The 19,253-nt window shown below is 43.1% G+C and overlaps 1 protein-coding gene across 2 annotated transcripts in view; it reads left to right on the top strand.

Moving 5' to 3' along the window:
• Nucleotides 1-19,253, top strand: part of RASA3 (RAS p21 protein activator 3) — a 138,329-nt gene that overhangs the window by 70,174 nt on the left and 48,902 nt on the right. For both annotated transcript variants that reach the window (XM_074560786.1, XM_074560779.1), the window contains exon 5: nt 13,703-13,779. In XM_074560786.1, coding sequence (XP_074416887.1) covers nt 13,703-13,779 — 77 coding nt within the window. The remainder of the gene's footprint in view (nt 1-13,702; nt 13,780-19,253) is intronic.

Consider the following 19,253-nt stretch of genomic DNA (forward strand, 5'->3'; position numbering starts at 1 on the left):
GTGGGTGGGTGGGTAACAGTAGCCATCAGAACACAACCCTGTGTCATGCACCAATGGATTGTAATCGCCCCTTAGGTTCTACAGGCTCTTATTCTGTTTGTAAATCAATGCCCCCAGATCTTACTGGCTGGTTTTGCTCTCACTAGTTTGAAAATAAGATATTGCATAGTCTGCTGTAGTCCTGTCAATAGACATAGATATAACCTGGCTGTTTAAGTTCAAGCTCTTCTGTGGAGACCAAATTATTAAACTCCAGCAAAACTGGTATACAAATATGAAATGAGATTATTTCTGAATATTTCCTTTTAAAATAACATTTAGCATGTTTTATTATATCAGGAACACTTATTGTACAGAGTGCAGAATGAAACTTGACAGCAGCTGTTAAATGCATAATTCATGGCTTAACTTTCCAGACTGGAAAACTTGTTCTGAAATTGTGAAGATGTAACCAGGTGGGTTTGTGCAGGTTTAGTTGAAGGAATTTCAAGTTCCCATGGAAGGCCCCATCTTCTGATGGAGCCTGCCTACTCCTCAGTGCAACAATACCATGCCCAGAGATGAATACCCAGTGTCTGACAGTATGAGTGCCCAAACATTTCAGTGGGAAGTAAACCAGGAATTAAGCCATTACTGAAAATGGTTTAACTTTTGCGTTGAAATAGACTATGAACAATCAGGCAGCCTCAGCTGGAGGGGAGGGACTAGCAACAGAAGACACAACTTCCTAAGCTGTTTGAAGTCAGTTAAAGCATCGTGTGGCACACTTTCTATGGGAGCATGTCTTTTCTACTAGTTATTTGTCTTTCAGGACCTGCTTTTTGCATTCAGGACATGCAGGTCATGCTTTTTGATCATGGGCTGATCTACAGGAAACCAGGCATGCTGGCAACAGGTGGGGGAAGCCTAACCCGAAGGGGAAGAAAGATCCTGGGACAAGAATTAGCAGGGCTCATTCATAGGGCTTTAAACTAGGTTTGAAGGGGGATGGGGATGAAACCAGGATTACAAAAGTGGTGCCTGGGAGCAGCATACCAGTGCTTCTGGGTAAAAGCGTTAGCAAGGTCTTGCAATCTGTCTCAGTGATGGTGGGGGATGGTGATTTGTGTGGTAGCAAAGGCATGAGGGGTAGTTATAATTTGGGAACTACAGAAGTGTCCAAGCATGATCAGGGCTTGTCCCCCCAAGGAAGTAGCAGAACAGTTAGCCCAGCTGAAGTGCATCTACACTAATGCATGCAGCATGGGGAATAAACAGGAGGAGCTGGAGGCCATTTTTCAGCAAGGAAACTATGATATAGTTGCCATCACAGAAACGTGGTGGGAAGACACACACAGGTGGAGTGCTATAATCGATGGCTACCAACTTTTCAGAAGGGATAGGCAAGGAAGGAGAGGTGGCGGGGTGGCCCTCTATGTTAGGGGCAGTTTTGAATGTCTAGAACTCAACAGTGTGAATGACAGTGTTGAGTGTGTATGGATAAGAATTAAGGGGAAGGCCAACAAGGCAGACATCGTGATGGGAGTTTGTTATAGACCCCCCAATCAGGATGTAGAATCTGATGAAGTATTCTATAAGCAGCTGGCAGAGGTCTCACGATCATTTGCCCTTGTTCTTGTGGGGGACTTCAACTTCCCAGATGTCTGCTGGAAATACAACACAGCAGAGAGGGAACAGTCCCGGAGGTTCCTCGAGTGTGTGGAAGACAACTTCCTAACACAGCTGGTGAAGGAACCAACTAGGGGAGGTGCCCTAGTTGGTCCACTACTGTTTGTTAATAGAGAAGGTCTTGTGTGGGATGTAAAGGTTGGAGGTCGTCTTGGGCAGAGTGACCATGAAATGATAGAGTTTTCAATTCTTGGTGAAGCAAGGCGGGGAGCCAGCAGAACTGCCACCTTGGATTTCTGAAGGGCAGACTTCAGCCTGTTTAGGAGCATGGTTGAGAGTGTCCCTTGGGAGGCAGTTTTGAAGAGCAAAGGTGCCCAGGAAGGCTGGTCATACTTCAAGCAGGTGCTCTTAGATGCACAGGAGAAGGCCATCCCCATGTCTCAAAAAACGAGCCGATGGGGAAGAAGACCAGCCTGGCTAAATAAAGAGCTTTGGCTGGACCTCAGGAAAAAAAAGAAAGCTTACATTCTCTGGAAAAGGGAGTTGGTAACTTATGAGGATTATCAAGATATAACAAAGCTATGTAGGGGGAAAATCAGAAGGGCCAAAGCTCAATCACAACTCAGCTTGGCCACTGCAGTTAAAGACAATAAGAAGAGATTCTTTCAGTATATCAACAGAAAAAGGAAGACTAGGGAAAATGTAGGCCCACTGATGAATGAGACAGGTGCCCTAGTGGTGGAAGACACAGAGAAGGCAGAGTTACCAAATGCCTTCTTTTCTTCAGTCTTCACTGCTAAAGCTGTCTCTCACGAATTCCATACCCTGGAGGCAAGGGGGAAGGTCTGGAGAGAGGAAGATTTTCCCTCAGTTGAGGAGGACCGGGTCAGAGGCCACTTGGCCAATCTGGACATTCATAAGTCCATGGGCCCTGATGGGATGCACCTGTGAGTGCTGAGAGAGCTGGCAGATGTTATTGCTAGACCACTCTCCATCGTCTTTGAAAGGTCATGGGGAACAGGAGAGGTGCCTGAGGACTGAAGGAAGGCTGACATCACTCCAATCTCCAAAAAAGGCAAGAAGGAGGACCCAGGGAACTACAGGCCGGTTAGTCTCACCTCTGTTCCTGGGAAGGTAATGGAGCGACTCATTCTGGATGTTATCTCCAAACATGTTGAGGAACAGGAAGTTATTGGAAGTGGTCAACATGGATTTACCAAGGGTAAATCATGCTTGACCAATCTGATAGCTTTCTATGATGTTATAACGGGTTGGCTGGATGAGGGGAGAGCCGTAGATGTCATCTACCTTGACCTTAGCAAGGCTTTTGACACTGTCTCCCATAACATCCTCATTAGGAAGCTGAGGAAGTATGGGCTAGATGAGGTGACAGTGAGGTGGATCGAGAGCTGGCTGAGTGACAGAACTCAGGGTTGTGACCAGCGGCACAGAGTCCAGTTGGAGGCCTGTAACCAGTGGTGTCCCCCAGGGGTCAATACTCGGTCCAATTTTGTTCAGTATATTCATTAATGACTTGGATGATGGGACAGAGTGTGTCCTCAGCAAGTTCACTGATGATACCAAACTGGGAGGGGTGGCTGACACTCCAGAGGGCCGTGCTGCCATCCAGTGTGACCTGGACAGGCTGGAGAGCTGGGCAGAGAAGAACCTAATGAGGTTCAACAAAAGCAAGTGCAAGGTCCTCCACCTGGGGAGGAAGAATGCTAAGCACCAGTATAGGTTAGGGGTGGACCTGTTGGGAAGTAGTTCTGAGGAGAAGGATCTGGGGGCCCTGGTAGACAGTAAATTATCCATGAGCCAACAATGTGCCCTTGTTGCCAAAAAGGCCAATGGAATCCTGGGCTGCATAGGGAAGACTGTGGTCAGTAGGTCGTAGGAGGTCATTCTCCCCCTCTACTCTGCACTGGTGAGGCCACAACTGGAATACTGCATCCAGTTTTGGGCTCCCCAGTTCAAGAGGGACAGGGAACTGCTGGAGCAGGTCCAGCGTAGGGCAACCAAGATGATTATGGGACTGGAGCATCTCCCTTATGAGGAAAGGCTGAGAGAGCTGGGACTCTTTAGCCTGGAGAAGAGAAGGCTGAGGGGAGACCTTATTATGGCATATAAGTATCTAAAGGGTGGGTTGAAGGAGGATGGTGCCAGACTCTTTTCAATGGTTCCCAGTGACAGGACAAGGGGCAATGGGCACAAGTTGGAACATAGGAAGTTCCGTTCAAATACACGGAAAAACTTCTTTACAGTGAGGGTGGCAGAGCACTGGAACAGGCTGCCCAGGGAGGTTGTGGAGACCCCTTCTCTGGAGACTTTCAAGACTCTCCTGGATGCAGTCCTGAGTGATGTGCTCTAGGCAATCCTGCTTTAGCAGGGGAGTTGGACTAGATGATCTCTAGAGGTCCCTTCCAACTCTGAAGTTTCTGTGATTCTGTGATTCTTTTTGACGACTGGAATCAAAAATTGCCATGCTATTGTGTATATATCTCTCGTGATCCATGAATGTCTTTCCTTCGCATGCAGAAGTTTACCCAACAGTAACTGATTTAGATACTTGCCTGGGGCTGTAGATGGCATGCTCTCAGTAGTCCATGTGTTTGTTCTCAGTGGAATTTAAGCCCAAGTGCATATGCGATCTTTATTTTTTGTAGTTTTGAGTAGTTTTCCCTTTAATTTTTTTCGCAGTAACTTCAGCCCTGCATAGTTCAAGTCTGCTTTGTGAAGTTTGAGCTTTGCAACCCAAATACCCTTTGTGTTCATGTTATCAGTGAAGTGGTTAAAGATCCAGAGACATTCTGATTAATATCAAAATATACCAGCATGCTCCAAACCATGTAGTCTGTATATGCCAAAGCAGGAGAGAAATGCAAGGAGAGTTAGATCATTCTGACATGTTTTCCTGTACAGGCTCTTGCTTTAAAAGTTCCCCTTTTCAAGTGTGGCTTGAGTTACTTCCTCCACAGCACTGGCAAATGTGAAATGGTCATGTTCTCTTACAGCTGAATTCTTATTATTAAATGACAGAGTGCTTTTCCAAAGCCAGTCATGCTCGAGGTCTTATGTAAAACTCGTTGGGGGCGAAAAGATCTGACATAAAAACTTGAAAATTGCTCATTTCCCTTTCCTCCTCATAAGAACTTTGTATCTGAAACATATCTATTTGGCTATCAGCTTTAAGAAAAAAAAAAAAGCCTGTAAAGGGCAGATAACCAACACTGAGGAAGCAAATTGTCTCACATTTTAACCTTCTGTACTCAAAGCTTTGTGCAAAAGATTTACTGATGTTAAGAAGTACTTTTCTTCAGACACCAAAAGCCCGTCCTCCTCCTTCTAGCACATTAGCATTTTGCCTACAGAGGCCTTTTGACTATTGTTCATTAAACATGCCTGTTCTTGAGCATGGACTGATATGAGTGTGTACAAGTGGTGGAATATACGTTATTAGTGGAAAACTTTACTTACAGGTATGTTTGGCAAGTATGCCTAAAATGCTTTTGTTGTACTGTAAATTACTACTGGCTCTGAAATGATGCCTGTATGTTAGCTGGAAGAATATATCCAGGGCACTTTGTGCTGCTCAAAAAAACTCTCCTCCTCTGTCAGCACCTTCCCATTGAATGCAGAATCCGTATCCCAAGCGTCAGGCTTCATGAATGAAATCCTGGCCTTGCCAGGGTGGGAGTTTTGCCATGACTTCAGCAATGCCAAAGTTTTACCACAAGCTTTTGAATTAGCTCTTCCCCGTTCTGTCCTGGGTGACAGTTGAGAGAAGATTATCCCAGATCTGCAGAGGAAGCTGTAAATGTGTTACTCTGTTATTTCTTTCATAATATTGTGGAAGTTGCCACTGTCTCTCCAATATCTGCCTGCTTCCTGTTGTCTAAATCAATGCTTTTTATATATGTAGAGCAAATTGTGTTGAACTGGAACGGCTCTGTTGCTAATTGTTACTTATCTTAAAAACCATATTCTTACAAAAAAATAGGTTGAGCAAATTGTCTTGAGAAGCAGCTCAGTGACTGTTTTGCTGAGCTGTTTTGCTCCAGTGACTGGCAGAATTATCTACTCTATTAAACAGTTAAGAGCGTTACATGCCCACCGTCCAACACTGACAGTAACTGTCTTTGTGTAGGTATTTAAATGGTTCTAACGTAAAGATGAGTCACTGATGCATTGTGTATAACCTACTGTAAGCATGGGTATATGCAAATTGTAAAAAGAAGAAGCTGCTTCCAGGCTTGGTATCGGCTTCCCACCGCACACAGGAAATACATGGGTGTTACCCTCTATTTTATGAACAGTGGCTTTTAGGTTTCTCTCTTTGAGGTGTTTTGAAAAGAGTTGAAATCTTTGTTTTGATAGGGTGGGGAGATTCTCAAGGCTACATGCCTACAACAGAATTATTTCAGAGAACTGAATCGTGTCAACAATGGTAAATAATGTTTGATAAAGAAAAGACCAGTTATTGACCAGATCCTGCTTTGCGGCAAGACTTCCTCCATATGTGAATGTAAGAGAGTTGTCCTCAGACTTATCAGCACAAAGGGGTAAGACAGTCTCTCCGGTTTTGGTCTGTTACTTTTAAAAAGCTAGTCGGTGACATGGCATGTTGTACTGCTGAATAATAAATTTACATTTTTTCAAAATAACGTACCTGGATTCTGCATCTGCAGAGCACAGTTTGTCTGGGGAAATGAAAGCCAGGTGTCTTTCATTTACAGTATCTACATATTGTATTGCATCAAAGTATTTGAGAGGAAAACATGACTAATTATAAGGATTTTGACCATATGGAGGTATTCTTCCTTTAGAGAAGCAGGAAGGTTAATATTGTGCCATTTGAAGATGTTTGCCAGTTACTGAGCAATTCTGACATGCTTGCACATATGGAGACCAAGCAGACATCAGTTCTGATTTGCCCAGTGTTTATGAATCCATGCGGTGTTCGTTAGGGCTGTTGCACTTTCCTCAGCGATAGGCTGGATTTTGTTCCAGATTCTTGTGTACCACACTGTGGTCCAGCAGACAGGCTGTGATCTGGAGCGTGATCCTTAGACCTTTCCCAGCCGCCTGCTGCCCTCTGCTAAAGGAAGGAGCAACTGTTACAGCAGCAAATGTAGACAGCAGACTCTTCCTCCTGCTCTCGAACCTGCCATTATGCTGTGACCTTATGTGGGGCTGCTGATAATACTGCAGGGCTGGATTTACTTAAAGCAGTAGCTGCACCCTTCGTCTTTCCTCTCTCGCTCATAGACAGCATTTAGTGAGCCCTTAAGAGTTTGGATCAGTTTTATCGTTTGCTTTTAAGCTTTACCAGTGCCAGAAAGTGACATCGCTGAAAGTTGCCTAAGAGGGTTTGAAATTAGACCAGATCTGTCTAATAACATTTGCTATGTCCCAAAATAAAGTTTGGAAAAACACAGAAAACAACAGAACAGGTTATCGCATAGTTTGGAGTGGTCTGTGCGCCGTGCTGAGTTCTTCCAACACTCCTTTCTCCAGACAACTTGCAGCAATGGAAAGTAAACCAACACACCAGAGGTATCACAATTGTAAACTTGAGATTCCAAAATAATGAGGAGCTGGCACTAGTCATATCACGGGTTAAGCCTATTCCTCCCTTACAGCCTGTCCCTGTTACATCTCTTCCCTCCTCCATCTCCAAGAGCTGGGGTGAGACAGCCTGCAGTCACTCTGTACCAGCAGGAAGAAGAGTAAAGAGCCAAAGTTGGGTCCCAGTCCCTCTTTCCACACTCCTGAGCAATGGGTCAGGGTTGAGCTGAGCTACGGAGCTGATGAGATTGGGGAACTGTGCTAGGATAAGGGTCCCCATGTGGGATAAACGTTTGGAAAACTTCCACGCAGATGCACTCCCACCTTGGAGGGGAAATTCCCCAGAAAAATTGGGTAGGCTAGTGAGAATGGTGGGTGATCACAAACCTCCTGTTCAGCAGGTGTTTAATAGTAGACAAATACGCTTTTTTGGAGTTTTTGTGATACCAGCCACTGTTGTTTTGTAGAAGAGAGAATTATAGTGCTGTGTGAGCCCTGTATATGAAGATAATTGACTTGATATTTAATATTCAAGCAAGCAGATTGTATATTTTATATATTTTTGTTTAAAATTGACAGTCAAGATTTGTTCTTTTCCTTTGATCTTTTTAAAAAGTGGAAGATTTCTAAAAACTGTTTTACAGTAACAAAAAGGATGGAGATCTAGTTGATACTTCCTTAAAGATATGGTTTAAGAGATCTGAGTAGATTTGGCTCCTGTCTTTTGAACTTAGGCACACACACTGTAATTTTTTTGTGCATTTACTAGAGCCTTAGATAGAGCACAGAAGTTTCTAGTGTTTATCAGTGTTTTTTCATAACTCTTTCCCTGAAAAACCAGATTGCATCTGTTTTGAGTTAGATCAGATGTTGCATCTGAATCGACAGTCAGTCGCTGGATCACATGGTGTGTGTCAGATTCCAGGCCAAAATGTGTGTACATAACTGCACTCAGAAATGGCTCCCAGTGGTGTCCCAGTGACTTTGCAAACACTGCCTCTAAATAAGGCCCACTGCTTTTTCAAGATGCTAAAAGTGCTTCATGCCAAGATGGCAGAACTTTGTCATAAGAATAACTTTAGGATAATCTGCAGTCATGTCTTTTCTTTTCTCCTTCAACATACTGTGTTTAAACAGCAAATTTGCAACTCCTGGTAACATGATACAGGTAGGTACCATTTGTATACTTTTACTTGCTTTACAACTGTCTTCTGGTGTTTCAGTCCACAGTAACTCTCAGCTGCATCCCAAGGAGAAATGGGGTGGCTGGAGGCAGGCTTTTCCAGTATCTATAAAAACAGGACTTTGATTCTGATTTTTCTTTTCTTTGCAAACTTATCATCAGTTTCAGTTTGCTTTTCAGATAACTGTGCATGTAGTTCTTGCTGATGCCTGTTAGCATTATGAGAATGTTAACGAGACTGGAATGTCACTCTATTATTTTTTTAATAAAGGGTATATTTAACATGCATAGTATAATATTTTTTTTGCCTTGGTAAGGCCCTTTAGAAGTTTTCTTTGTTACTGGTTTCCTTTTGAACGCTGTCTGCTTCCCTACGAGAAATTTACTGGTGACTTCTTTAATCAAGAACTGAAAAATGGAAGCCAGCTGGTCCCATTATGCAGTTAGATGTGATTAGGAAGGATGTACAACCTGTGAACCCACCCATCCATGTCAGCCGGAGTTTGTGAAAAAGGAAGCGTTCAGCAGTTGAGTTGGCACTCCTTCAGCTTGTTCCTTGAAAAGTCCTGCCCTTCCAAATGTGAAGGGTATGCTAATGAGCATAGCAGCTTCTAGGAACATCCTGAAATATTTTTTTTATGGAAACGTTCTTAGTAATTAATGCATTCTACTTCGAAATTGTCAAACCTCCAGCTTCTTCTCTGATTTTTTTTTTTTTTTTTCTCTATGCTAAGGGGGGAAAAAAGCTTTACGGCTAGGACACAGGACTCAATCCCTGGCTCTGCAACAGGGATTCTGTCTGAGCAGGACCAAGTCATGGCGTTTCAGCAATAAAACAGGGACAACATACTTCTTATCCTGCTGCATTATCTGATCTTTCCTGCTTATAAATGCTGTCAATAACTGTGCGCACCTAGTACAGTTGGAAGCTCTTGTTATTATCACAGTTGTTCTTTTGATAATAAAAATAAGAATTTCTTTATTATAAAATGTCAGTAAATAAAGATATGGCAATTCCATGTTTCTGTGGCACATTTAATCCACTGTAGGTGATCAGTTGACCTTCTGTTGGTTAGATTAACTGTTGATTTTTATGATAGTGATTCATTGCATAGTTTTCTGTCTTCCCTTTGAAAAATGTGTAATCTGGTGTTTCGTAAACCAACTAATGGTATTGCTCAGGAGTAAATTTATTCAGATGTATCCTTATGTTTTGCCTAATGGTATAATTGATTTGGGAAAAAGCATTCTGTTTATGTAGGAGTTATATTTTCTGTGAATTAAGCCTGCAACTATGTTACTGTAGCCTTATTTTAATATATTTATGTATTTGAGTTTTTAACTGGAAGTAAGGAGGTGTTCTGGGAATAGTCATAGGGCTGCCAGTCCCAGTGATCCCATGACCTCCGTTTTGTTGTCTGAAGCTTTGAGTCACTTTTTGAGCAGCTGACCATTTTCAAAGTCTTCACAAGAGAAAAATGAGCGCTACAAGGAAAAAATGGCTCTGTGCCCAAAGGAGGCGGCACTATATTTTTGTACTTAATGTAGATGGGAAAATGTGCAAAGTACTGCTGACTTAAAAAGATTGTTGCAGCTTGATTTCTAAAACAGGGAGCTTCCATCATAGTCTGTGTGAGAGAGAACAATTTGGGAGTGTAAGTAGGTTTGCATTCAGGTTTACCTAAGTGAACTGAAGCATTCTTTCTTTCCTGAGAGAGGTCAGTCTTGGCTTTAAGATTAGCAGAAATATTTCGATAAAAACACTATTTTTCTACAAAGGGATATTTTTCTACGTGTACTTTTCTACAAAGGGATATTTTCTCTAAGGTTCCTAAATCTCCGTTCCTATCTCTTAATTTCTTCAAAACTTGTATTAGAGTTGATTTCTCTAGTAAAAGTAATATGCAGGATATCAACGAAGATGGCAGCAATGTTTTTACAGCTTCATAATGTAAATTTCTTCTCCAGAGGCTGGTGATTTAGCTCCTGTGATAAAAATGTGACCAGTGGAAGAGAGAACAGTGAAGAGTAGGGGAAAAAGTAGATAAAACTAAAGCCAAAAAACCATCCTGCTTAACCAGAGTTCTGAGCTGGTTGTGTGCTTCACCCTTGCTATGCACGGGTATGGTGGGCACTGCAGTGGTACTGAGTCTTAAAGAGGTGGTCTAGAAGTGGCTTTACATGTTTGTGCAGAGAAATCTTTCACTTATTCATGGGGACAAGCATCAGTGTAAAACAAAATGACAGATGTTGACATTTGCGTACACTGACAGGATGAAGGAGGATTAGTGTCTTGCTGAAACAAACATGAAGAATAAGGAGTCAGACAGCCAAATGCAACCGGTTTGGTTTTGCATTGTTTGTTTTTATTATTTTGTTTAAAATCATGCAAAGGACACCTGTCAGGAGCCATGATTTTAAACTCCCACACAGGTTTGTGTCCTTTCCTTTTCAAAATGCCAGTGAACTGCTGTGATGCCTCTCCAACACGGGCTTCTATACAGCTTGGAGAGGTCTTTTTTCTTGTTTTCTGGATGTACACCAGTATCATCTGCCACATGTACTTGAAAGGCCTGTGTTCCAGCCCTCAGAGAGAAAAACTGCTACTGAGTCAGAATACTGAAGGTATAAGTAGGTGACAGAGCTGTAAGGAGTGAAAGCGTGCATTCATGATAGTGCAGAAAGAATGGTACAGAGAAAAGGGGTATACAAGGAACGGGAGAGAATGACTGTCGCAGTAAGAAGCAGAATCCCTCATAGGCTTCTTCAGGACAAATATTCAGGCACTGACTTCAGAGTTTCTTTATACTACTGAGCTAAATGTGAAAGGAACAAGGAACGAGCTTGAACTGAACTTCTGTGCGTCCATGCTACTTAATTATTACTGCACTCTCTGTTCTGCTTTGGACTGCTTTCACCAGCTTTCGTCCAGACAAATCTTCTGTAGAGGAAGTAGATCTTAGCAGTGTAGGTGCAACTCGAGGCCAAGGTTTGATCCTCACTCTCCTCTGTTGCACAGGATAGACATCCTCATAGACTAGGAGGTTACTGTAACCAGTCAGAAGAGACAGTGAAGTCTCTGGCAAGAGTTCTGGTCACGTGCAAAAAGAGGAACGGTCAAATCTGGAAGTATGAAAGGGGTGGCAACAGACTTTTTGTATGAGTTGAGGTAGATCCGCGTCACAGATGACACTCACATTAAAGCTCTGACTAACTAACAGGGTGGATTTTAGGGTCCTTTGGTGAAAAGGGTGGAGGGGAGGTGGTTATGAAGGTGAATGACTCAGTTACAGCCATGATGATTTGCAGAAGATGATTGGGCAGTGATGGTGTGTTAGAGTAGAATCATAGAGTTGTTTAGGCTGGAAGGGACCTTCAAGGCATCATCAAGTCCAACTGTAAATGTAACATTGCCAAGTCTACCACTAAACCATGTCCCCACCACATCTTTTAGATACCTCCAGGGATGGTGACTCAACCCCTTTCCTGGGCAGCCTGTTCCAATGCTTGATAACCCTTTCTGTGAAGAAATTTTTCATAATACCCAATCTAAACCTCCCCTGGCACAACTTGAGGTCTCCCCTCAGCCTCCTTTTCTCCAGACTAAACAATCCCAGTTCCTTCAGTTGCCCTTTATAAGACTTGTCTTACCCTTCATTGTCTTTGTTACTCTTCTTTGGACATGCTTCAGCACCTCAATGTCTTTCTTGTAGTGAGGGGTCCAAAACTGAACATGTTATTTGAAGTGGGGCGTCACCAGTGCTGAGTACAGGGCGACAATCATTTCCCTAGTCCTGCTGGCCACAGTATTTCTAATACAAGCCAGGATGCTATTGGCCTTCTTGGCCACCTGGGCACACTGCTGGCTCATATTCAGATGGCTGTTGACCAACACCCCCAGGTCCTTTTCCACCAGACAGCTCTCCAGCCACTCTTCCCCAAGGATGTAGCATTGCATGGGGTTGTGGTGACCCAAGTGTAGGACCTGGCACTTGCCTTGTTGAACCTCATATCATTGGCCTCAGCCCATTGATCCAGCCTGTCCAGATCCCTCTGCAGAGCCTTTCTACCTTCAAGCAGGTTGACGCTCCCACCCAACTTGGCGTCATCTGCAAACTTACTGAGAGTGCACTTGCTCCCCTCATCCAGGTCATTGATAAAGATATTAAAGAGAACTGGCCCCAGTACTGAGTCTGGGGAACACCACTCATGACTGGCTGCCAACTGGAGTTACTTCATTCACCACAGCTCTTTGGGCCTGGCCATCCAGCCAGTTTTTTACGCAGCAAAGCATGCACCCATCCAAGCCATGAGCAGCTAGTTTCTCCAGGAGAACACTGTGGGAAGTGGTGTCAAAAGCTTTACTAAAATCTAGGTAGACAACATCCACAGCCTTTCCCTCATACACTAAGCAGGTCGCCTTGTCATAAAGGAGATCAGGTTAGTCAAGCAGGACCTGCCTTTCATAAACCTGTGTTGACTGGGCCTGATCACCTGGTTGTCCTGTACTGCCATGTGATGGCACTCAAGATGATCTGCTCCATAACCTTCCCCAGCACTGAGGTCAGACTGACAGGCCTGTAGTTCCTGGATCCTCCTTTCAGCCCTTCTTTTAAATGGGAATAGATCAATAACAAAATGCATTTTTCATTTGCTATGTATACATTGGTGCTGAGTTTTTGCCAGTGGGAGTGGATGCTCGTGTTTTTAAATGTAATAGAGTTAATAAGAGAAATGCAGTTTGTATTCGTGATTGCCTTTATTTTCTTAGCATATTTGAGCATAACATTTTGGCCCACACCATAATAAAGTTAATGGGATGGTAAGGAGTTGAAGACTAATAGTAGATGCTATTCATGCTAGCAACATGGTTGAACTTTTTTTTTGTTAGTTGCTCAATGTAGTTCTATTGATATTTGTCTCAGTTTATATTATTTCATAGTTTTTATTTTTCTAATATTTAAAATCTGTAGGTATTAATCTATAATACACTGCTGTGATACCTGATCAATGACTGTATTGCAGATCTTAATATTTAAAATGCTAAATATAGGTAAAGCTCCAACACATTTTTGTGTCAGACCACAGACATTACATATGCCTCAACTAGTAAAACACACAGAAATAAAATAATGGTGGGTATTATGCGCTGAAATTTAGTGAAATGGCTATTAATCTAGGTTTTCTGGCAGGTGAAATATCTTAGCTCTATAGCTGTTTCTTAATCTTTAAACTGCTTCTGGAATTACTTGCATTAGCTGACTTGTTTTGTTTTAAGTTGGAATGGTGTGTCTGGCTGTGCATAAAACTAGTTTTTCATATGGTGTTTTTGGTGTGTTTCAGGGGAAGGTCCACCTCGAGCTGAGACTGAGCGAAGTCATAACAGACACTGGTGTCGTCTGCCATAAGCTTGCAACACGGTAGGATTTGACATGTAACTGCAGAGTTATTAGAAATACACTGATTACAGATGGTGTGCAATGCTTCATTTAAAAATAGCTGGAGGAATCAAAACGTTGATTGGGCACTGAATGTTCTTAATCAATGACATCCTTATGAATTTATAGGATGTGAGGGTTTTTTTGTTTTCACTTCTCTTTCTCTCCACATAATCTACGTAATTTTCTTACCAATAGTCTTAAACGTTAACAAAGCACTTATCCAGTTTAGTCATGGCATAAATACTAAAAAGTTATCAAAGGGTAATAGTAATGTCCTTCTGATTTGCATTAAGGACCTTACCAGCTAAGCAAATTTGTAGCACAACTTGTGTAGTGACAGTGTTACAGACCTGACTCGGCAAACAGAAGTGTGCCATCAGTTATTAAAGCAGTCTCAGAATCAGCCATCCAATCTCACTCAAATGAGTTGAAAGCTAGAAGCCGGAGGACTCAGATGGGAGTCAAGATTTCGCCTTCCTCTGAGGAAGGGTCTGGAAGGCCATTGCTCTCTGACCACACCAAAGCCTTTCAGGTGGCTACTTCAGGAGCAGTGGCAGAGCTGGTTGGCTTCTGTCAGGAATCTAGCAATTTGTCTATTGTGTCAATAGAAAAAATGCTCTGCAAGGAGAGTTCTCACTAGCCTTATTTTCTGACCAGTATTTGACATCATTTTGTTACTGCCTTTGCTACTGCCTTGTTACTGAGGCTTTGTTAATAAGCTATTATGATATTCTTTACATCTAGGACCTGCTAACAAATGGAGGTGTGTCCTGGTTCCGGTGGGGATAGGGTTAACTTTTCCTGGTATTCCATGCCATGTGAGCCACGCCCACCCTGAGCTGCCGGGGGAGGGGGCAGGAAGTTGCTGCTTAAAAGCGGGCTGGGGCGTCCCGGCTCCGGCCGGTCGGCGAGCGGCGGGGAGCGGCGGTTCCGTAATCGCGTTTGTATATTCCCCCATCCGTGGTGTTGTTGTTGTTTGCCTGTTCCCTTTGCTGTTCTGTTAAACTGCCTTTGTCCCAACCCAAGAGTCTTGCCTTTTCTTACGATCCTTCCTGTATTAGGAAGGCACGTGCGAGCGGCACGTGGTTCTTTGTTGCCATCTGAGGGTAAACCACGACAAGGTGAGCCACGTGGTTGACCTCCATCCTTCTAGGCACACTGTTGATATGAGGATGTGCCTGAGTATGTGATCTTGCGTGCCTGTGCATATACTCTCTAGCCATCCAGGCCCTGCCAGAGCTCTGAGAGCAGACATGTTTGAAATCTTTCTCTCCACAGGCTGCTGTGATGAGGCGGAGTGAATAACAGGGATAGTCTGGTGCAAGTTGCTGTGTAGGGTCTGAGCTCCAGTGAACTTACTAACCAGGGCACAATGTCACTGGAACGCAGCTGTACCTCTTCTAGAACAAAAGTTGCTATGTCGATATAGCTTTGCACCACCTGGAGGGCCCAGCCTTCTTTTAACTACTACCTGGGGACTCTCATTGTGTCATTTTCCCTCATGCAATTTGAATATGACTGAATGATGATGGTCACATGCATTCTGAGAAACCAGAGTTCAAATCTGCATCTACCAAGTCCTAGGCTGGCATCTTTTGTTGAAAAGTTATTTGTATTGCTATAGGTCCTAGGGCTTTGCAGGAAGGGGGGAAATAGAAGGTGGGAAAAGGCAGTTTCTTGTGTTTCTACCCCACCGTATCTGCTGCCTGAAGAGTATATGTGTGTGTGGGACACACAGGACAGTGGGCTTATCCACTGAGCTTGCACTGTGATCAGACCAGGCCTTGAGGATACTGTGCTGAGAGAGGAAAAAGGAGCACAGTAGTCCTGAGTACCAGATTTTGTATTTTTTTTTTTTTGCCTTGGCCTTTCTGGAAGTGTGTAGTGCACTCCTTAGTGGTGTGATATAGCCACTAAGGCCTCTGTCCATATCCTTCGAACCCTAATTGTGGGTTAAGACCCTGTGACGTCTGGGACTCTGCAGACATAGGTCCACTTTCAGCATGGTCTGTTTTGGATAGTTAGGTGGTACACTGAAGGATCTTCAGAAGTGTTAGCTTCATTTCGTTTTGTTCTGGGAGAGTATACCATACCACAGCCAGCTTTCTTAGAAAGGTCTTGTCTTCAGTTGATTGAGACCTGGTAACATTATAGTACCAATGGATTTTTCAGTGAAATTCCTGAAATGCTAGAAATAGGTGTCTGAAAAGGCACCTCTTAACACGTAACACGTGCAGCTTTTTGCTTCATGAAAAGCAATCAGACAATGACAACGTGAACAATACGGCAGTGTGCAGCATCCTGTTCATTTGACCAGACAGGTTTTAAATCTTTATTCAAGTTTTTGCCTATATGGCCTTGATTTGACGACTGTTTCGTTCACTTTCTACAATGCAGGGAAAATACGTAGATTGACTTGTGAACCATTCTGTAACTGTGATTTGCAAGGTATTGTTCAGTAAATACAATGTATTAGCTGAAATGCATAGAAAAATCCAGAGGTTTTAACCGCTGAATTATAATCTTAAAAGTTTATCTTGATTTAAATCCAGCCCTAATCAGAGCCTAAGCAAGCTTTTTTGTCTGCTGAAGCCATCTTTTCCCATTGTTGTCTTCTATTCCGTAGCTGACCTGGGCACTCTGTTTGGCTGTGGCTAGTTTCCATGGCTGTTTGTTATTTGAGTGGTGAGAATAGAGTTTAGCAGTTTAGATAAGGGAATTGAGAAATAAAAATATTTCTAGAGCATGTAGTTCCATCGGTGCAGGTTTTCATAGCAATGTGTCTTACGAGTGAGAAAGGGAATGATGAAGAAAAAGAAAGGGAAATGATTACATTGGGGGCAAAAAAAAGGCTCTTCAGAATGTAGTCCAGCATTTTCTTCATGCCATACTGTTTGCTTTAGGAAGGCATACAGCAAACTGCAACTCTTAACATTTTTCCACATGATCTGAAATCTTGTTCAGGTTTGTTCATAGATAGTTTGGTTCTTGTATGTAGGCATGTAAGAAAAGAGTGTGGTAATTACGCAATGCTCAACTAAATGTCTGTGTGGCTGGAGTTTGCCAGTGGGAAGAGTAGCAAGAGTAAGGGAGGCAGAACCTTTGTTATAAGTGGTTCATGAGTGAAAAGCAGAGACTGGCTGTATTAGGGGAGTGCAGCTTCTAACTGAGTTTTGTGAAAATAACTGATTTTCTTATGGACAGTTCATGAATTTTTTGCAGTGATGAAGTAAGACAAGGCTGTAAAGCCATGAGCAAGAACCTAGAATCACTTCACCTTAAAAACAGTCTGTTCTGATGAATCTAACGCTTGTCTTGTGAACTTCCTTGACTTCCTTTAAGTGTTTTTTGTTTGTTTTTTTTTTAAATGGAACTCTTGGTGGCAGAGATAAATACTACCCCACAAATGGCCTCATAGATATAACTGGTTAAACAATTCAGGTCTGTGAGAACAAAAGCTTCTTCCAGTGGGCAGCTATTTAAAAATACCTTAGAGATGCATGCTTTTTTAAGCCCCAGAATAGTGCTTGTTTTCAGAGACAGGTATGCAGGCTGAACGAAGACTCGGCCTAATACGGAAACTTTTTTACCTATCCAGAAAATAAATAAAGATCAGTTTTCTTACAAACTTATCCATAGGTCTTCACCAGTGTGCCCCCTGAGCCTTTGCATTGCCACCACCTCTGCATTCCAGAAAGACTCGAAAGCAGCTGGGGCCTTGCTGGAGCAGCCTGCAGTCCCATGGAGCACACTGTGAACAGTCAGCTGGATGGGTGGATGGGAAAATTCATATGAATGGAAGGGCAAATGAAAACTGTTAAGTGCTGAGCTCTTTAACATGAATTAATAGAATATTTTGAAATGCAAAAGTTGTGTGAGCTTCCTTAGCTTCTTCCTTAACTTCTGCAGCGGAAGCAAAAAACTCAGTTTAAAAACTGTTACCTAATAGCTTCTCCTTATGAAGCATTCAATATTTTCATTTAGCCCTAAACCACTAAGCTGTTGTGCTTCATCAGAGTCCCTAGTCTCTGCCAGCTGCTACAGCACAATCTCCTGGACTGAATCTCTGCAAAAGAGATTATAAGGAGAAGCATTAGGGGATTTAAAAGTTAAATTGACAGTACAGATGCAGACACCACACTTAGACTTCTTGTGTCCCCCGGTGGCTCCTCCTGTCATCCTCTGTAAGAACCACAACTCTCACTTTTGCATGCTCCTTCTGGGAACACTTAGCTACTTCTGGGCTCCCTTTGTGGAACTGCTGCGAAACCTGACGGTCCTAGTGACTGGCTTGGACGCAGTTGTCAGCTGGGTCTCTATAAGTTTCTCATGCCCCTGTTACAGGACGCAGGATGCAGGCTCTTGAAGTGTCATATGTTCACCTCATACAGAGAGAGCAGACCTACAGCCTGCTGAGCACAGACATTTGCCCAAGTGCTAGTCAGATAAAAGACAACATGTACAGACTTTGTGGCCTGGTACCTTCGTGTAACTGTGTTTGTATTTTTCTGCAATGTAGTGAGTCATGTTGAGTGCTAGGAAAAAAGTAAGTCTCATTCCGTAGGTTCTGGCTTCTCTCACTGTCTTTCATTCACAAAAGATCTCATATTGTGTTCCTCATGCTCTTTACAACCACAGCCTTCCTGGCCCTCTGCACAGTCACCTGCTGCTTCTGGTGGATACCAACATCTGGCCTCACCTTCCATCATCTGAAAAGCGAAGGCCATCTCTTGTTTGTGAAGTGGTTTGTCACTTGCCAGAAATCTGTCCATAATTTTGTGAACATTTTAAGGTACTAAGACTATGGAAAGAAGTGCTCAAGACTTTCTCATGCTTCTTGCTGCTTTTGTCCATACCCTCCCTTTGTGCTGACACACGGCTTCTGGCAGCTGCTTCAGTAATGGCGTCTTTTTATTTCCCCGCCCCCTTCATGTTTTTTGAGCTGAATCAGGCCTTAATCCTGTGCATCCTAGAAACTGCACTATTCTCTTCCTGTAATGCAGAGGAAGGAAAATGAGCAGCAGGGACCAGGGAGGGATGCTCTTTCTGCAGCCGTGCCAGGTTGAAGTGTTTGAACTCACTCATGAACAGTGTGTGTGGACCAAGTATATTCCATTAATATGTCTGAAAAATGATGGCACGTGCTTCTCCCTAGATTTTTTCTGAGACACCACTTTCCATATACAGTTACCCTTCCTACTTCACAACAGAAGTACTCAGAAGGGGGCCCTATACTTTTTGTAAACCTTTCCCCACCATTGTTAGAGCAGATTCCATGCAGCACGTTTGTGCTTAGCACAGAAAGGTGGTTCCCCAGAGGTTTTAAGGCCTCTGGGCTGGTCCAGACAACTTTCTCTCATCTCACAGAGCAACATAGGCTAGGATCGGCAGATACATGCATTCATATTTAGTTAACAAAGAGGAGGGCTCCTGCAGATAGCTTTGTAAAAATC

Source organism: Larus michahellis, chromosome 1 (assembly GCF_964199755.1).
Source record: "Larus michahellis chromosome 1, bLarMic1.1, whole genome shotgun sequence".
NCBI classification, from domain to species: Eukaryota; Metazoa; Chordata; class Aves; order Charadriiformes; family Laridae; genus Larus; species Larus michahellis.